This window comes from Peromyscus eremicus, chromosome 6, assembly GCF_949786415.1.
Source record: "Peromyscus eremicus chromosome 6, PerEre_H2_v1, whole genome shotgun sequence".
NCBI classification, from domain to species: domain Eukaryota; kingdom Metazoa; phylum Chordata; class Mammalia; order Rodentia; family Cricetidae; genus Peromyscus; species Peromyscus eremicus.
This window is the reverse complement of record NC_081421.1, coordinates 37,135,934-37,153,166: the sequence shown is the minus strand read 5'-3', so window position 1 is coordinate 37,153,166 and position 17,233 is coordinate 37,135,934. Positions and strand designations below refer to the sequence as shown.

The following is a 17,233-nucleotide window of genomic DNA, read 5'->3' as shown; positions in this document are numbered from 1 at the left end:
AGGCATTCATAAGCTGTCTGGCCTATACCATCTCTCATACTCTATACCTTTAAGATGGTGCTATCACAATTCTACTGCTAAAATTCCAAAAAGGGTGAGGCCAGGATTTAATATGAATTTCAAAAAATTTTGTCACTTTTAAAAGTTCATACTTGTCAAACAAGTTAGGGATGGCAAAAGGTCATGGGTCACAATGCCCTAGTACATGCTACTATTAGGCAAGGGTTTTGCTTCAGTTCATCCAAAAACAAATTAATTTAAAAAACATCAAGAAAACTGGGACCATAATGTCACTAGGATTGACAAAGCAAGCCCTTATTGAGACAGTAAGTAGAGAAGGAGTGCAGTCATGTGCACACTGTGCATGTGTAACCTGCACACACAAGCAGTCAGACACAGGCAAACACATCCACACACGTGCAAAAAAAAAAAAAAAAAAGTTTGGAAAATCAGATTATCAATGTCAAAGAAATAAGTAAATATTAGCCTTACCTGTTTTATCTTTAAAAAACTATGAAACAATCCAGTAAGTAAATAAAATACCTCATCTGATGCCCTACTTAATCCTTGGCTAGTTTTCCATCTCCACAAGCCCCAAATGTCAGCAACAACATTACTTACCTGCTGTTTCCCTCTTGCTACAGATCCTATAATATAGTTTCATCATGAAACCACTCTTAAAGACAAGTGAAGTTTCCTCCAGAAATCATAAGCATTTTATGGTGCTAAACACATTTGACTTTTATAAGAAACACAGAAGTGAAATTTCACATCTTACACATCTGCTAACTGCAAATTAATTACATAGTTGCAGAAGATAAGATTGTACCACTTTTGGCAACAACCAGAAAGTTGAAGATACATTTTCGTTTTCCTTCCTCAAAGGTAATCCTATGTTTTTCTCCTAATTGTCTCTCAACATGCTAAAACCCCAAAACAGCCAATTCAATTAAAAGTCTACAAGTAACTCCATATCTGGCATATATCTGATCCTCATTTAACATTAAATAATGTAGCTAACTCATTGCTACACACAAAATCAATACAAAGCAGTACAGCAAAAACCAATAATAGCCTTAACAAGAAGGCAGTGTGGCATGGCTCACTGAACCAATCAGTGCACAACTCATACTTAGGATATAATAGCAACATTTACATATCACGCTGTTCCCTTGCTAACAAAGAAAGACAATAGATTCTTCTCTCCCAAGTCAGGCCTCACATTTGTGAGTTAGGCTAATGCCTTTGGATAGCTTGGATTATTTCAATAGCTAGCACTGGTTTCCCTGTCAATTACGAGAGGAGAAAAAGAAATTGAAGTTGGATTAATCAGAAATATTTTGGGGTGCTATCGTTAGACCACTAAAGGAGTGTAGGCAGACCTGAGGTTTATACTCTACACTATCAGAAACTTTTTGAAATCTAACGAAGATATAATTGAATCTATAATTTGAGATATATACATAAATATAAAAAGAGCAAAAGAATAAGAGAGAGAAGCACAACCAAATAGTTAAGGTTTATGTTACTGTGTACAGGAAACTACTGAATAAATATGAATTTTACACTTAAAAATGTAGATTACAGGGCTAGAGAAACGGCTTGGTGGTTAGGAACCCATTCTACTCTTTTAAAGGACCGAAGCTGTACTCCGAGCACCTACACAAGGCTCACAGTCATCTGAAACTCCATCTCTGGGGGAATCCAACACCTCTGATCTCTATGGGCACCTGTGCTCACACATGCACATACCCACATGCATAAACATACAAAAATACATATATACGCAATTAAAAAATAAAATCCTTAAAACATGTGAGTCTTTTAGCATAAAATTCACGTATTGCATTTAAAATGTAAAAATGATTATTTATTGTAGAACAGTAAAGAACTAAAGAGGCATTTATATTAAATGGGATTAATGTCAGCAAAGATGATTATAACTATTTTCATTCATGGATAACTACATTTATTAAATGGATTTTAGGAACAGACAAAAATTATTCTACTAATATTGCCTCATTAATGTGAAGTCATACTCATGCTCAGTTTGGGGATTATTTTTCTGTTCGTGAAGAATAAGTAAACAGGCTACTGTATAAGAGTGCATTTACACCTATCTCATAGAGTACTTTTTACATTTTACAAGAAAACAACACCTACAGTATAATATGCAAAATTTATTCCAACCTGAGGCAAGGCTCCTCACACAAAGGAAAATTATAACTCAGACTGAATCCCAACATTCAGACTAGAACAATATGATGAATTGTAAGGGATTTCCACATATTTAGTGATTTATATGATGTAACAAATTTTACTGAATCCTCTCAATTCTTTGAAGCATCAGAGTCATATTATAAATGAGAAACGAGCATGAGGTAGTAAAAGACAGAAGTCACAGGAACTCCTGTGAAGTAGAAGACCCTACTGGATCTACTGTCTGAACTATTTCCAAGGTCTTGTCTGTGCTACAGAAAGTGGGTTTTGCCGTTTGTTTTGTTTCTAACTTACATAACTCTTGGCATGTGGCTTTGTGTGTGTGATCACTCTAAAGATACAAATCTGACTAAGATTTCAGAGGCAGCAGCAGGGTCTTAGCGAAAACCACTGGTGGCCACATTCTCATCAATATTTATTTGAAATAAGAGTTTTCTGGAAAAGCTGCATTCCATGAGAAACAGAATGAAGTCCAATCTAGACACTCAGAAAACACCAAGGGCAATGAAAAAGCAAACCTTAATCTATAGGAAATTAATAAAGAAAACAGAGAAGACAGAAAAATGAAATCTAAGGACAAAAAATGCCACACACGTTCCCCTGTAATCTAAGTGGTTTTAAAGAAAAAGCCAGTTTGCCATATCAGAATCCATGAATCGATGCAGCTTTCAATTTTGTACAAAAATATTTCTAATTAATTATTTGTCTAAATCAATATAGTCAAGAAACTGGCTAATGGAAACGAGCTGCTGATTTCACCAGCTAGTTCTGTGAAAATGAGCTTCTCTAGGAGAAGACTCATGGGTCACTGTATTATTCACCAAGAGCAGAGTATGAGCTCTAATATTTGACCTCTAGCTCTTTAATAAAAGTTCAGGATTACACTAATGCTCATGAAATATCTAAGAAGCCTAAGAATTTTTTTCATATTCTAAAACCCAAGCTTTTTAGCATAGTATACTCTTCTTTCCACATCTTGAATAAAATGAAATTAATAATTTTTATTTAGTCATTTTTATTTCATTTAACTGTGGTATAAAAGTCTTATAAAGATATAAGCTGTTTCAAAATATTTAATAAAATTATTATATCACAGGGAAAATTAGTCAAACTAGATGTTTTGGCATTATTAATATAGTAAGTAAATACTGAAGATACACAAAAAATAAAAATTTACTATAAAATTTTAGTCCTAGATAATTTTTGAAATGTCCTATTAGAAGTCATAAGTACATAAATACAACACCTGACAAGGAGATGTTTCAGGAATCAAATATTTGAGTGGTACCACTTACATTCTAACATCACATAATATACATGGAAGACTTAACAAAGCTTTTGAAGCACATATTTTGCTTCTAATATTATTATAATTCCCAGTAAGACTCACAAAATAAGATGAAATCTTAGTCTCATCCAAAATCCAAAAAGTTGCATGGACTTACCTATAAGTTAATAAAGAGATACTCCATTCTAACCAAAAGAAGTAGGGGTAGTAATTAACTGAGAGGCCTCCTGACCTAATGCCCTTGGCCATCACTGCCCACTTTGTCTTAGGTGCCTGGAACTCTGGTGGATTTGTTCTTCATTTCTCTAGAACGGACTGTTTTCTGATGTGCTCCCTCATTCATTCTCTGTGTGGTGTATAAACATGCAAATGCAACTTGATCTGAGATTTATATTCTATAGTATAAGATTTCTGGCTAAAAATGAAATCTTTCATATTCTGAATGAGAACATCTTATTAGCAATTATTCAGAGATTGTATTGTTAAGAAAACATGTTGCAAGAGTTTGTTGTTAAAAGTACCCTTTAAATTCAAGCACTTGCTATAACTCAACCCAAAATTTACATAGAGAAATTTGTTGGTAATTAAATGCAACTTGTATGCACAAGATCATACTATAACATTTCTCGGCATTAATAATTTAGACAAGTTACACTGCAGATGAGCTAAAACTCTAAGCTCTGAAGACAGACAACCAGTGTTAAGTTCCAGGAAGCTGCCTCTGGCTGTGTGACCTTGGAGAGTAACTTAACTGTTCTGAACTTTCTCACTTTATATAATGGGCAGATGATGAACAAATCAGTTGAGTAAAATTAATGATTTCTAAATGTGCCGTCTAAAAATCAATGTGACTCAAGTTTCTCACAGAATTACAGACTGTGATGATACGCTTTCGTAACTCTTGCCATATTAAAATCAGCAGTGTGACCACTCAATTGAAAACATGCCAATTACCCCACTTCTCCTCCAGAGACTAAATGTCTCCAGTGTGTTTCAGAAAAAATCTACTAAATTCGAATTTTCAGTTTTTTTTTGTTTTGTTTTGTTTTTTAATCAGAGCAGAGTTTTCTTAGGAGGAGGGAGGGACAGAAGAGAGAGTGACCAGGCCTGTGGAAGAGACACATGCAGAGAGAGAAGGAGAAGAGGAGGCAAAATTTTAATATTTCATGGTCTTACAGCAACCACTAGTCCACCAACAATCAAAGAGGCATAATTTTGTGTGGCTCCTCACCCTTCCATCAAGATTTCACAATATCTAGTAGAGCAAGCACTGACCAGGGAAAAGAACAGTGTCGGTTCCTGCACCTAAGATGCGTAAGGAGCACCTCCTTTGGATTGTACCTGGTGACTATGCAGACTGGCAAGAGTGCCAATCTCCATGTGAAGGCCTTCTGACAGCACCTCTCACTGAACCCTTAGCTTGCCTTTTCAGCTAGGCTTAGCTGCCAGCTGGCTTCTCGGGTGCGCCTGTCTTTGTGCCCCCATTTGGGATTTGGATACAGGTCTTCACCCTTGCACAACTAGTGTTCTGACACACTGAATCACTTACCCAGCCCTCTAAGTTCTTAATTAAATCTTTAGAGTAAAAAAATATATATTTCTCAAGGAAATCTCTTCCATATCATTATTCACCCTTGGCAGGAATCACAGAAGCCAGCAGTCACTAAAAAAGATGCTAAAACCACTCTACGTTTATTGCTCCGCTTATGGAAACCTTTGAATTCTATAGTACATTACTAAGCTACTAAATTTCAATCACAGATTACAACTGCAGGAGCTACTGAAATAGACCCCACTGTAAAAATATTTGCTATATAAATGACTTTTATTAAATATGAATAATGATTTATAGTTCATCAGAAGTTGAGCAAAGTGTTGTTTGGGGTTTTTGCTAGTTTTATACTGTTTTTTATTTTAGGGTGTTTGGAGATTGGCTTATTTTGATTATTACTTTAAAATCTATTTGAGTTTCTTATGTGGAGATTTTCTTTCATTTTTAACTCTGCTAGGATTCGTGGGAAGCAATGCCTGGTAGTAAAATTTCTTCAGCGAAAAAGAATTCAATAAATAAGACCATGATGATAATCTTTTCTCATGGCTAGACTCAGATTTCATTAGTCACCACTTAGCCATGAAGAGACGGGAGATAATGGTGGGATAATTCATTCAGGACACAAATCTTTCTTAACAGGATTCTTTATTTAATAATTAATTCTTTAAGTGTTTCTTCCTTCATCTTTCTTCTGGGGGTTCTCTCCCTTTAAGAAGAATAATCTTTTGAGAAACAATGTCATCTACCAAAGAGGAATTTGTCTGCTTTTCTCCAATGTCTTTTTAAAACTTTTCTGCCCTCTTTGTAAGCTGTTCGGATATAAGTACTTCCCCCATAGGAACATGCTACTAGACTTGTTTTCAGTCTATGAACGATTTTAGAATATTAGATGAGCAATGATTTCTGAAAGCAAATTATCGCCTGAATGCAGTAACATGGAAAAGAATGAATTACAGATGTAATTTATCCATCACAGGCAGATCCTAAGCACTGATTATATCCGTATCTATGCAGAAATTGAAAATGAGAGAAAAACTCCCCAGCTTTGCTAACTTTAATTTTCTATGTTTTATTTTGAGTCATTTACTGACAACTATTAACTGCAGATGGTTCCTGCCTCATGTAAGAACAGCCTGGACCTAGATATGAGCAACTCCAAGTCTGCACTGGAGACAGAGCGATAACTCTAACTGCATACTGGAGACCTGTGGGCCTTGAATCAGACAAGATAGTGAAGCCTCAAACTCACACTAACACAAAATACAACATATGCACCACTAGATAAACTCAGATAGCTGCAGCATTCTGTTGGCGTTGAAACGGAGACCTCAGGTTAAAATGGACTTTCCATCTAAGTGGGGTCATCCAAGACAGCTGGCTAAGCCTTGGGTCTGGGAATTTGAGTTTTTCTTTTGGGGACTCCGGTTATGTTCCCATTTGTGGTTTCAGAGTCAGTAGTTATGGAAAGAAAGGTGGAGGGAAAGGGTAAAGTTAAACCACTAAAGGCATCCCTCCCTTCCAGTCTTCAAGCTGCCCTCACATTGACCTTCCCATTACTATTGAGTTCACCTCCTAACCTCACCACCTGCTCCTAACACAGGTAAACCCCATCCCCTCCTAACCTCCACCTACCCCTCCTAACTTCCAGGTCATTCCATCATAATACAGGTCTCCCAGTAAATAATACCATGAGACAGAATTTTTAACTTCTACCTTTCCAAAGTCAGAGACAGAATATGCTTGTTATCCTCTTTAAATTATTGAATCCTTATCCATTCTCAGCTCCTAAATGTCTTTGTTTTTCACATATGACCCTTAACTATTACTGTAATAAAACTGTACTTAAAATCTGTAAAAAGAATGGAGCTTACAATGTGTTTGTGGAGTCCTTGGGTTTAATTAGTGGCCAGGGTTTTAGAGCATAGCCCAAAAACTCTACAGTTACTCTGGCTTCTCAGAGTGGGCCTCATCATTTAAATGAGTTGGTTCTAAGCAATGCAGACATTGGGTCATTTTTCTTCTTATACATTGATTTTATTTATTCTTTTTTACATGTATGTGTATGTACCACTTGCATGGCTGGTAACCTCAGAGTTTAGAAGATGGCATAGAATCTTCTGGAACTGGAGTTAAAGATAGTTGAAAAACAATGTGTGGGAGCTGGGAACTAAACCTGGGTTCTTTGGAAGGGCAGCAAGTGTTCTTAAGCACTGAGCCATCTCTTCTGCCCCTCGTTCTCTACACTGAGGCAGCTATCTAGCTGATAGAGTGGCACTATCTGAGAAGGGACACTTAAACTCATTTCCTTATATTTTACAACAGACTCAATTGTTGTGTCTGATATCACAATCTTCCTGCTACCTGGGATTCCCTTCTTGATCTACGTGTTAAGTCAAGACATAATTATGTGTCTTTATTTACTGCTGTAGGCCCTATGCCTTCAATTTACCCTGTATCATCATTTACGCTTAAGCACTGCTATGTGATTTCTTTGTTGAAACTTCAGCACATGGGTATTGAAAAGCCATGTTTGGCACGATGTGATTGAGGATGGAAATTGCAATCAGGCTACCAGGCATCAGCTTACTAGTTGGTCCAGTTGATCTGCACCTGGTTTCTCTGTATTTCCCTGTGCCTGTCTGTCAAATACCATACCTAAGAGTTGTTGTACAGGCTAATCTTACCATAAAATGAAGATAGTCATCAACACACACAGAGGGATTTAGTATCTATTAACTGATTTTACTCGATAGCAAAGAAATGAAAAATATTATTTGTAGAGAAAGTACAAATGAAAATTAAGGTAACAACAGAAGCTTCTGCCATTCAAAATTCTCTGACATATGCATATATATCTATACCTATATATATATATATATATATGTGTGTGTGTGTGTGTGTTATAGATAACATTTTAATAGGAAAGTAAAAGAAGCATGCTATTTCATTTTTATATATAAATAAAAATTAAATAGTTTGTGCGATGTCGTTTTATTGACCAACCAAAACAAAGTGATGACCTCATTGGTAGTAGAGTACTAAAGTTCCCCTTCAAAAGGGTCCTCCCTTCAATGGCCACCACACTCATGTACATGCTTCAGAGATTTATTTGACTCTGGGAGGTTTCTGGGGGAAGTAATTTCTATAATTCTCTCTCACCTGGTACTGAAACTACAATGACATTTTGCCTTATGTCATTTGCCTTATTTTGCATCTTATCTGAAAACTGACCTTAATTAGGGAATAGTTAAGCAACCACTATAGTTCCCAGGCATCCTTCAAGCCAAATCAGCTAGTTAAGAGGTGGGTAAAATCATGCTGCAGATCCGAGGGCCTTTGTTAGGCAGACGTGACAGTATGGGGTGTTACCTCTTCTGCTTCCCAGAACAGGTAGGTTTTTCCTGCTGCCCAGACCATCTTACCTCGCTGAAACAATGCTACATTTAGAAGACACGCGCTTCTCAGGACCTTGGGATGATGAACCCTGAGTACTGGGAACTGCAGAAGACACTGAACAGGCCTAGAAAACCTGAGGAAAATTCCAACTCCTGTTGATGCTAAATGCTGTTGGTGGGGTATTGAATGCTGAATCTAATTTTTTACAGCTCAAATGTCTACATCGCATCTGTGTGTCTCTGGGAATCACACAGATCAGATCCAACAGTTCTGAAACCAGATGACTGGAAAGCTGCAAAGACTTTGGAAGAAAAAAAAAAAGAAGAAAGGGTGAAGCCAAGGCCCAAAGACATCGTGAAGTTAGCCTGCCAATCAAATTATAGTGTATAATGGGTTCTATAGTTCAGAATCTGTCACTAAATTCTCAAAATAGAAACTCCATAGTATAAAAAGCTTTTTTCTAACAAATCAAACATAACTCAAAATTTTAGAAAATCAAAAAATATTAGTGTCAAAATAGAGCTTATATAAGCAGACGTGTATTTAGTAATAATTGTTCAAGAAATATGTTATTTACAAAAATGCAGTGGTTTAGCATATTGTAAATGAGTATTAAATTAAGTGCTTACCAGAATTAATATATTTAGTGTTACTGCTTCAGTGAAATTTACGGGAAATAGCTGTTCTAAAACACAATACACTGCACAACTGTTTTCAACCCAGCCTTTCCAGTTACTTTTACTTGAGTTTCTACACCTGAATCTCTATCAGCAATGTAATCAAAGGTCATCTGTTTAGTTACCCATTTCTACTGACTCTCATGAGTTCTGACCTAAGTACACTGAAAATTATTCCTTTATCTAAGAGCATAAAATGTGTGTCTGCTAAAGAAAAAAAAAGCCTCCAAATGCCCTCCCTAGGATCTCTTTGTAAGAAAATAAGCAGCTTTGTCTAGGTCTAGGGGAAGGCAGCGACACTGCTCAGCATGAAAGGTAACAGATTAGCAATGCTCAGAGCTCAGGTCCTCCACTTAGCCTCAGCCAGGAAAAAGACAGGCTAAGCTTCACACCCGAGGTCCCTGGGTGTCCTTGGGTCTGAGAAGCATTCCAGGTTTAGAAGCACGTGTGAACTGGGTGCATGTTCCACTCCCTCAGCAAGAGGTTCACCCTACAGATCACAGAGACTTCCAGCCTTCCAAGGCTTACACAGACTTTCTGTGAGGCCACTGACTGGACCCCGAGTTTGAGTGGTTCCAGATATCTGACAAGCAGGTAAGCTTTGAACCTGCTTACACTCCATGCTGCCTTCAGTTTAAGTAGCTTTTCCTTGATCACTCTATTACCTTACAAAAGAGAGCAGAACAGCAGGAATCTGTGCCTTCGGTAGCTTTATGTCTTCCATTTGGTTTGCCCAATAGTTTAAAAATATTCACTCATTTAAGAGAGTTTTCTAAACCACAACCAATCAAAATACAGAGCTGTGCAGCCCAGTTCCAAAGGATACATCTACAAAACAGCCCTGCACCTAAGGCTCAGGGAACATTGAAGAAGAGGGGGTGGAAAGATTGTGAAGAGCCAGAAGATCAGGGAGTCTGCTGTGAGATTGTGTCTCCTAGCAATGTCAGAAGACTGTATCAACATGACTGCTTAAATATAAGCTGAACAAGGACAACAACAACAGGCATGTTGAAGGGGACAGGGAAAATACCAGGAGGCCTCCACACTACACAAAGAACTACAGGCAACTAAGGAATCCTCAGAGTAGGAGAAATAGTCTTCCCCAGGCAAGAGCACATCAATTGGTTACCCAATACCTGAAAACATACATAAAAATAACATTATACAGACGGAGCAGGTGTACTTATGTATTTAGGAAGGAGAAAATACAAATGTGTGTGTGTGTGTGTGTGTGTGTGTGTGTGTGTGAGAGAGAGAAAGAGAGAGAGAGAGAGAACACATATGCATATAACAACAATTAATGAAAAAATAGGCCATGAATTTGAAAGAGTAAAGAAGAGTATATGGGAGGGTTTGGAGGGAGAAATAATATAATTATATTATCATCTCAAAAAGAAAAAAAATGAATAAAAGGATATACTTTTAAAGAATTTAAGGATATGAACAGGCTCATGCCTGAAGTTATTATTAGTACTGCTGAAGCAGCTATAACTACTGAGCATTTGTTACAAAAATGTTCCTGTCAGAATTAATGATTTTGCCACCCAGGCACAGGGACTTCTCAGAGTTGTGAGGTTTCTGCTCACTGGCAACGATGAGAACAGGTAAGGCAATCACATTGCTTTACAAGTTGTGTCCTAATAGTTAGTCCAGCTCTCAAAATTGAAAATATCAGTGTAGGAAAAGGACTTGCTGTGTCAACCTATTGCTGAAGGACACAATGCATACATGTGTGCACAAGTTTCTAAATACAGGATGTGAACATCTTTCAAAACTATAACATCATATGTGAGATGCTGTGAGGAAAAGGCATCAAATGCTTAGTAAGAGTTAGTGCAAATAGGAACATACAACATTAAAATTTTAGTTCAAAACTGAATGGTTTGTCCAGGACATGTCTCATGCATTTCATTTTGCCAGAATTATCAGCTAAAATTGTTTTTAAAACATGATGAAAAGACCATGATGGTATTTTTGTAAGAATAGCAATGATACCAGCCATTGTTATGGTGAAAACACTCTGTGGTAATGGAAGATATTCTGAAATTAACTGTCATTACTTTGGGGCACCCCATCAAGTCAGTCATTCTGTCTAATCCAGATGTTAACATCAGAGGTTTTTCTCTATGGATTACATAGTGAATGCTTACTCTTTGAGACTATAATACATTCAACATCACATGGAAATATATCCCACCAACTTTCTTCACATAAACTCTGTACTGTGAAGCGGAGAGATCATGATAGAGTAGCAATGCATTAATATTACTGGAAATGCCACTCCCGGAACATGGCCCCATTCTATTGGCAGCTTGCAATGCTGGAATCTTGTCTTTTAATCATTTTTCTCTTTTGGCGACCCATTCATAAGCCATAAGAGTGAAAAAAAAACACAAACAAAAACCCTCTTCAGGACAAAATGATGCACTTGGTCAACTGTCCTGAGTATCTGAAGTGCCGACTGCACACAGACCTGCAAGTTATAAGCACTTCAAGCCATAGGTAGAATTCACTTTTAGAGTACTATAAATTTAAACTACAAGTGCAATATAAAAATTAAATTAATGAAGTGCTTGAATGCTATTTAATTTATACATTTGACCTGTTACTCAACTTTTGTTTTCATTATTTGCATTTGGAAAGACATAATATACACATATATTTCTACTTAACACACTCCAACTTTTGCAACACATTTATTACGAACTAGAACTGTTTTACTGTACTACATCTAACCTTAATTTCATCTTCAAAAATTTAAAATCATCAGCATGTCAATGAAACCCTATCAGCTAATTTTCTTCTCATAATCTCCAGTAATACGCCCAGTAATTTCTTTTACATAAACATTTTTCTACTGTTCAACTTGTTCTGTGTGTATGTATGCGTGTGTGTGTGTATGTATGCATGTATGTGTGTGTGTGTATGCATGTGTGTGGGAGGGGGGAGTCTCTTCTTCTAACCAAAAGTCAGCTATAAACCTAAGTCACCTGGGAGCTCAGCCAAAGTCTGAAACAGCACAGCTGAAGGGTACAGCCATTTCACAGGGTCCTCTCAGAGAGTATTTGGTTTGCTTTCCTAACTTTCTAAAAATAGTAGATTACACAAGCCACCTCCATCTCACGGCTCAAGAACTCAAAAGAGGCTGGAACAGGGATTAAAAGCAATACAGAAAGCACATTTCATTAAAGAAGTCAGGATATTACAAGTTTTACTTGTAAAACTTCCGTATACTCTGAGACAATGGAGATGATCTGTTGGTTGTTGGCAGGCAAGCCTCAGAATGCTCCCAAACTTCAGAACTTCAAGCATGAGTCATTCAGATACTTTAAGTGTTTTAAGATGTGTTCTGGATCTATTTTAGCCACAAAAATGAACACCATAAGACTACTAGCTAAAAGGTAGAATTCCAAACACCATATAAAGAATGAGGGATTCTTCCAGTTACATGTGGAACTGTTTGGAAAACTCAAACATTTAACTGCACATCCAGAGTTGATTGACTCTTAATACTTCACTAACACGTAAGAAGCTATTGTCCGGGTGGGTATAAAACTCTATCATAAATAAATTTGTGTTAATTTGTCTGTCTGTTCAAATAAAAAAGTTTTGCCAAATTCAAAAAAAAAAATTTAAACTATAAATTTCAGCTTGTCTTAAAAAACCAAAGGAAAAGGACAAAGTTTGCTGTTTTATTAAGTGGTACAATGAATTCATTTCATAAATAAATTTTAAAAATTAACATTATTTTTGTTGTTGTTTTTTTAAGAAGTCCTTGATGTGGCGGTTGAGTCTCGTTAACCACACGGCATGTCTGTAAGCAGGACTGCAGCTTTACTCAAAGGAGAACTGTTCTCTGACCACAAGTGAATAGTAACTTAAAAAAAATATTTAGCACTGGAAAAATAGAAACTGAATATTAATAGTTCACAGTGTTTGCAAACTCTATGTAGGCAGGTCTTCTGTGAAACCATTCAAAGTCACAGCCAAATTTAATGTCCTTCATTTTACAGCTAGGAGTTCACCACCAATTATCTATAGGATTAAAAACTGGATTTGCTAGGAATTGGGTCAAAAAGGAGTTACTTAAGAACACAGCTGGTTACCGACAAGAGCAATTAGTCTTTTGCTCCTTGTTTTATGGATCCCTGTCTCTAATTACACCTGAATTCATGAGCATTAATTTAGGACTGATGTTCACAAAGGTATAAACACTGTGCCTTTATCAATGTGTTTCAAGGCCAAGGTGGGGGAAGTAGTAACTGACAACTCCTACTTATTAGTCTCTAGGACTCTGCCGATAGCCTGCCGTCTTAACAAGGGTCTGTGGTTACTATCACACACCTCCTCTTAGCCTATTCTCAAGACTGAATCGTTGAAACGTTTAGTAAAAACTTTACCAAAGTGAGCATCACAAAGTGAACTAAAAACAACCAGCTGAAATGGTTAACCTCTAACTCACCCTGACAAGATGAAAGAAAGCACTCGGATTACAATATGATTTGTTTTTAAAAGACACAATGGATTTATGAGACTTCTTCACAGATGTAGATACGATGGTGATCCATCTTGGAAGAGTCAAAGAATTAACTGCAGGCATTTAGTATTCGAAAATTAAAAATCTGATTAAACCAAGTAAGTTGAAGGTACCCCGGAACAAATTTCTAGTCTTGTCCTTGCATTTCACAATAAAGACATGTTTGCTATCTTTTACAAGATCCATTTCAAACTTTATAAAAATGCTAACATAAATAATTTCTTCTTATCATGCACACAAGGCTAACTTTTAACATTTCTGACCAGGAACACATTAAGTAACAACTGTTAAGAATCTCACAGAAAAAGAACATATGTATTACTTCAGTATGAAACATCCAATGAACAACAGTACTTAGTTTGTACCTATATATACAGCCACATTCATTAAGTATGTGGTTCAGATAAAATACTATAACTGCTGAAAGAAATCTTACATCTAGTTATGTTTTCCCAAAAGTACATGTCTTTAGCCACTGAAATTATCTCACAGAAAAGTAAAAATGTATCCATGATCAGCTGACATAGAATTTGCCATTCATTTATAGCAGCTTGACAAGTTTACCAACAAAGGAAAACAACTTATATTCAATCAGCTACTGTCTTGGCCTTATTATAATATATGAAAGTGCTGAACATGAACATTTACCATTGCTGAACAAAGACTCTCACTCTGCTATCATCATATTACAACTGCATCAATACACAACACTTTCTGCTCTGGGTTAAAAAATCATGGAGTTTGGAGTTAAAGGCCTGGTAAAGTTATTTGTAAGTTTGGCTGGACTCGGCATTGAGTGCCCCAGCTCAACACTATAAACCAGAACATGCTATATAACTAAAGTGTTAACAAAGCAATCCATAGTCCGAAACTTAGAGTACCGTGTGCCCATACCCCTTAATCAATCATTGCATATCCTTAAAAGTACATAATATTTACTCACTTTCAGTGAATCAAAGCAGGCGATTACTCGTCCATTTTCAACTTGGCAGCTTTTCGAAGGATGTGCAAATTTACACTCCGTGTCTGGCCGTGAGCAAGTCCCTCTTTGAAACTCTCTACATACTTCCAGTGTTAGCCATTTTGTGTCCCGAATTGGTGTGACACTAACAGCCATGTTTATATTTTACAGGTAGTTAAATGTTCAATGAAACCAACAAACCCGATCCCTCTCAAAAAAAAAAAAAAAAAAAAAAATCAATAACCAAAACAAAAACAAAACAAAATAGGAACTGATAAAACTTAGAGTGTGAAATGACGGTGAAAATGTCCGGAAGGCTGTTTCCCCGCTCCCTGCTTTAACGGCACGTGGAAAAGTGTGACTTCAATATCAAGGGAAAGACCTCCACTAGAAAGTCACAGCATGAAACTGTTAATTCAAAGAGGTTTTGGTTTTTAGAGAAATACCAGGATTGTAAGTAGATGGGTGCTTAAAGGAGGGCCTGGAACCAGCCTTGCGCTCAGTAACCCCTTCCCAGTGCCAATTTGGAGCCCAAAATGCAAGCATGAAAACGTGGCAGACCCTCTGACACCGAATTTCCAAGCTGCTTTCAGCCAAGTTGTCTGACAGGGAATCTCCTCACAGCTGAATTTGCGATGGAGTTTGGTGGTGCAATCGGTATTGATTAGTTTGGCATAGACAGATGCAGCAGTTTAGAGCAAAATCGAGAAAATGATTTTTTGTTTTCCTCCTTGATTTCCTGGCAGAAGGTATCTTACTTTTTCAGCAAACTTTTCTTCTAAACTAAAGCAGCCTAGGGCAATGGCAGATACTCAGAGCTTTTCTCCTGATTAGAAGTAGAAGTGGGGGTGTCTGGGCTAGAGGTGGAGGGCGGATGTGCTGTCGTCACAGTCTAGCTGGCAGCAAGCAAGGCAAAAGCAGAGGCTGCTCTAGAAGCGGTTCCAAGCAGCAGAGACGTCAGGAAAGGCACTTCTTAGTACCAACCTGTAGAGAAAAGAGATAGGTTAAGATTTACTAAGGAGCATTCACTAATGTCCTAGAGTCGCACAACCTTGCCATGTGACACCAGACTAAGCAACTCAAAGTCAGCCTCTCTCTCTCTCTCTCTCTCTCTCTCTCTCTCTCTCTCTCTCTCTCTCTCTCTCTCTCTGTCTCACACACACACACACACACACATACACACACACACACAATACTTACAGTGAGGAATATTGCAGCCAGCCATCGTAGATTTATTAAAAAGGGGGCCGTTTCCCCTTGTGAAGCAATGCATGATAGAGAGATAACCAATCACAGATAGTGTTGCAGCAATATTCTGGGCAGAAAGCCAATAGTGTGGGTTGTCTTATGAAAGGTCGCGCCTGTCAGACGTTCATTACTATGCTATAAGCACAGAAAATGCCCATCAGATGTGACTTATTCCACTGCAAGAGGACGAGCATGTGGGTTTTGAATTTACCCAACATGCAGTTAGTGGACTAAACCATGTTAGTTTCCAAACAGCTTCTAACGCAAGTCCCAGGACTTGACAATCACTACCGGGAATCCAAAGCAAGGTCTAAAAACTGCAGCTGAAGTCCAAGCTGCTTTCCCTCTGGCACTGCACAGGGGTGGACACTGAGCAGCCTGCTGCTGCTGCCCTGACACGTGAATAAAAAAGGAAAGGGGTGTTTACAAATGGTACATTCTCCTGACCTATCCAATTCACTTCCTCCTAAAGCCCAAGTCCTGCCCCTCTGCTGAAAGCAGCACTCATACTGTAAAACTATTCCATTCAGCCATCAGACACTTTGTCACTATATCACAGGCAGGCGAGGTACGAACAAAAGCATCCTTTATTCAGACATTTTTAAAGCAGAAGCCGAGGTCTTGTGGCAAGAATAAGGAGTGCAGTGTTGTCAGTGTGTCTGGTAAATCTGAAGTCAACCTCCAGGGAGAAAGTGATTCCATTGCAGGAACATTAATTATTAAGTGAGCAATTTGGTCTGGGCAGCATGATGCACTTCAGAGGCTCAATCCCACGCCATGCTGGAGGGTGGGGGCCAAGGCGGCTGGCTGCCTGAGGATCTGTTAACTTAGGAGCCCACCCTGCAGAACTGGGCAGTTTTGCTCAACAGCTTACTTTCTCTTTCAATAACGCAAAAAACTTCTCAAAAATTTAACTAGTTACAAAAATAAAAGTGTGTATGTTGTGGGGTTGTTTTCCTTCTGAATGCTGTCAGTGAAGAGAGTTAAGGCTTTCTAACTAGTACATTCCAAGCCCTCAACAACACAAAGTAACGGTGATTACACTCAATTTTTTTTTTTAAAGGAGCTGGTCATAAATGGTACGTTTGTAATTTTGGAAACTAGAATACAGGAAATGAAGACATCGATGCTAAAAGCATGAATATCTAGCAGAATTTAATTTTTTAGGACCAATACTAGTATTCTTAATACTATTCAGAGAAAATTCAAGCTACTTAGCAAAGGTATTTATATTTGGAAAACACTAAACAGAAAACTACAGTTTCTAATAGAGACTGAAGAAGTCACTAAGCACAGTGTTCAAGAATGTTTTCAAGAGTCCTCGGGTTCTAAGGCTCAGCTCGAGACAAGTCTG

The 17,233-nt window shown here is 37.6% G+C and overlaps 1 protein-coding gene across 9 annotated transcripts in view; it reads right to left on the bottom strand.

The window, feature by feature from the left end:
• The window catches only part of Mbnl1 (muscleblind like splicing regulator 1), a 146,803-nt gene that overhangs the window by 102,341 nt on the left and 27,229 nt on the right, over positions 1-17,233 (bottom strand). For 6 of the 9 annotated variants that reach the window (XM_059265400.1, XM_059265405.1, XM_059265402.1 and 3 more), the window contains exon 2: positions 14,614-15,615. The exons of 1 other annotated variant lie outside the window; for it this stretch is intronic. In XM_059265400.1, coding sequence (XP_059121383.1) covers positions 14,614-14,787 — 174 coding nt within the window. In that variant the 5' untranslated portion in view covers positions 14,788-15,615. Of the gene's footprint in view, positions 1-14,613; positions 15,616-15,831; positions 16,126-17,233 lie in introns of those variants that run through there. 2 more of the 9 variants (XM_059265401.1, XM_059265407.1) reach the window with 2 other exon arrangements.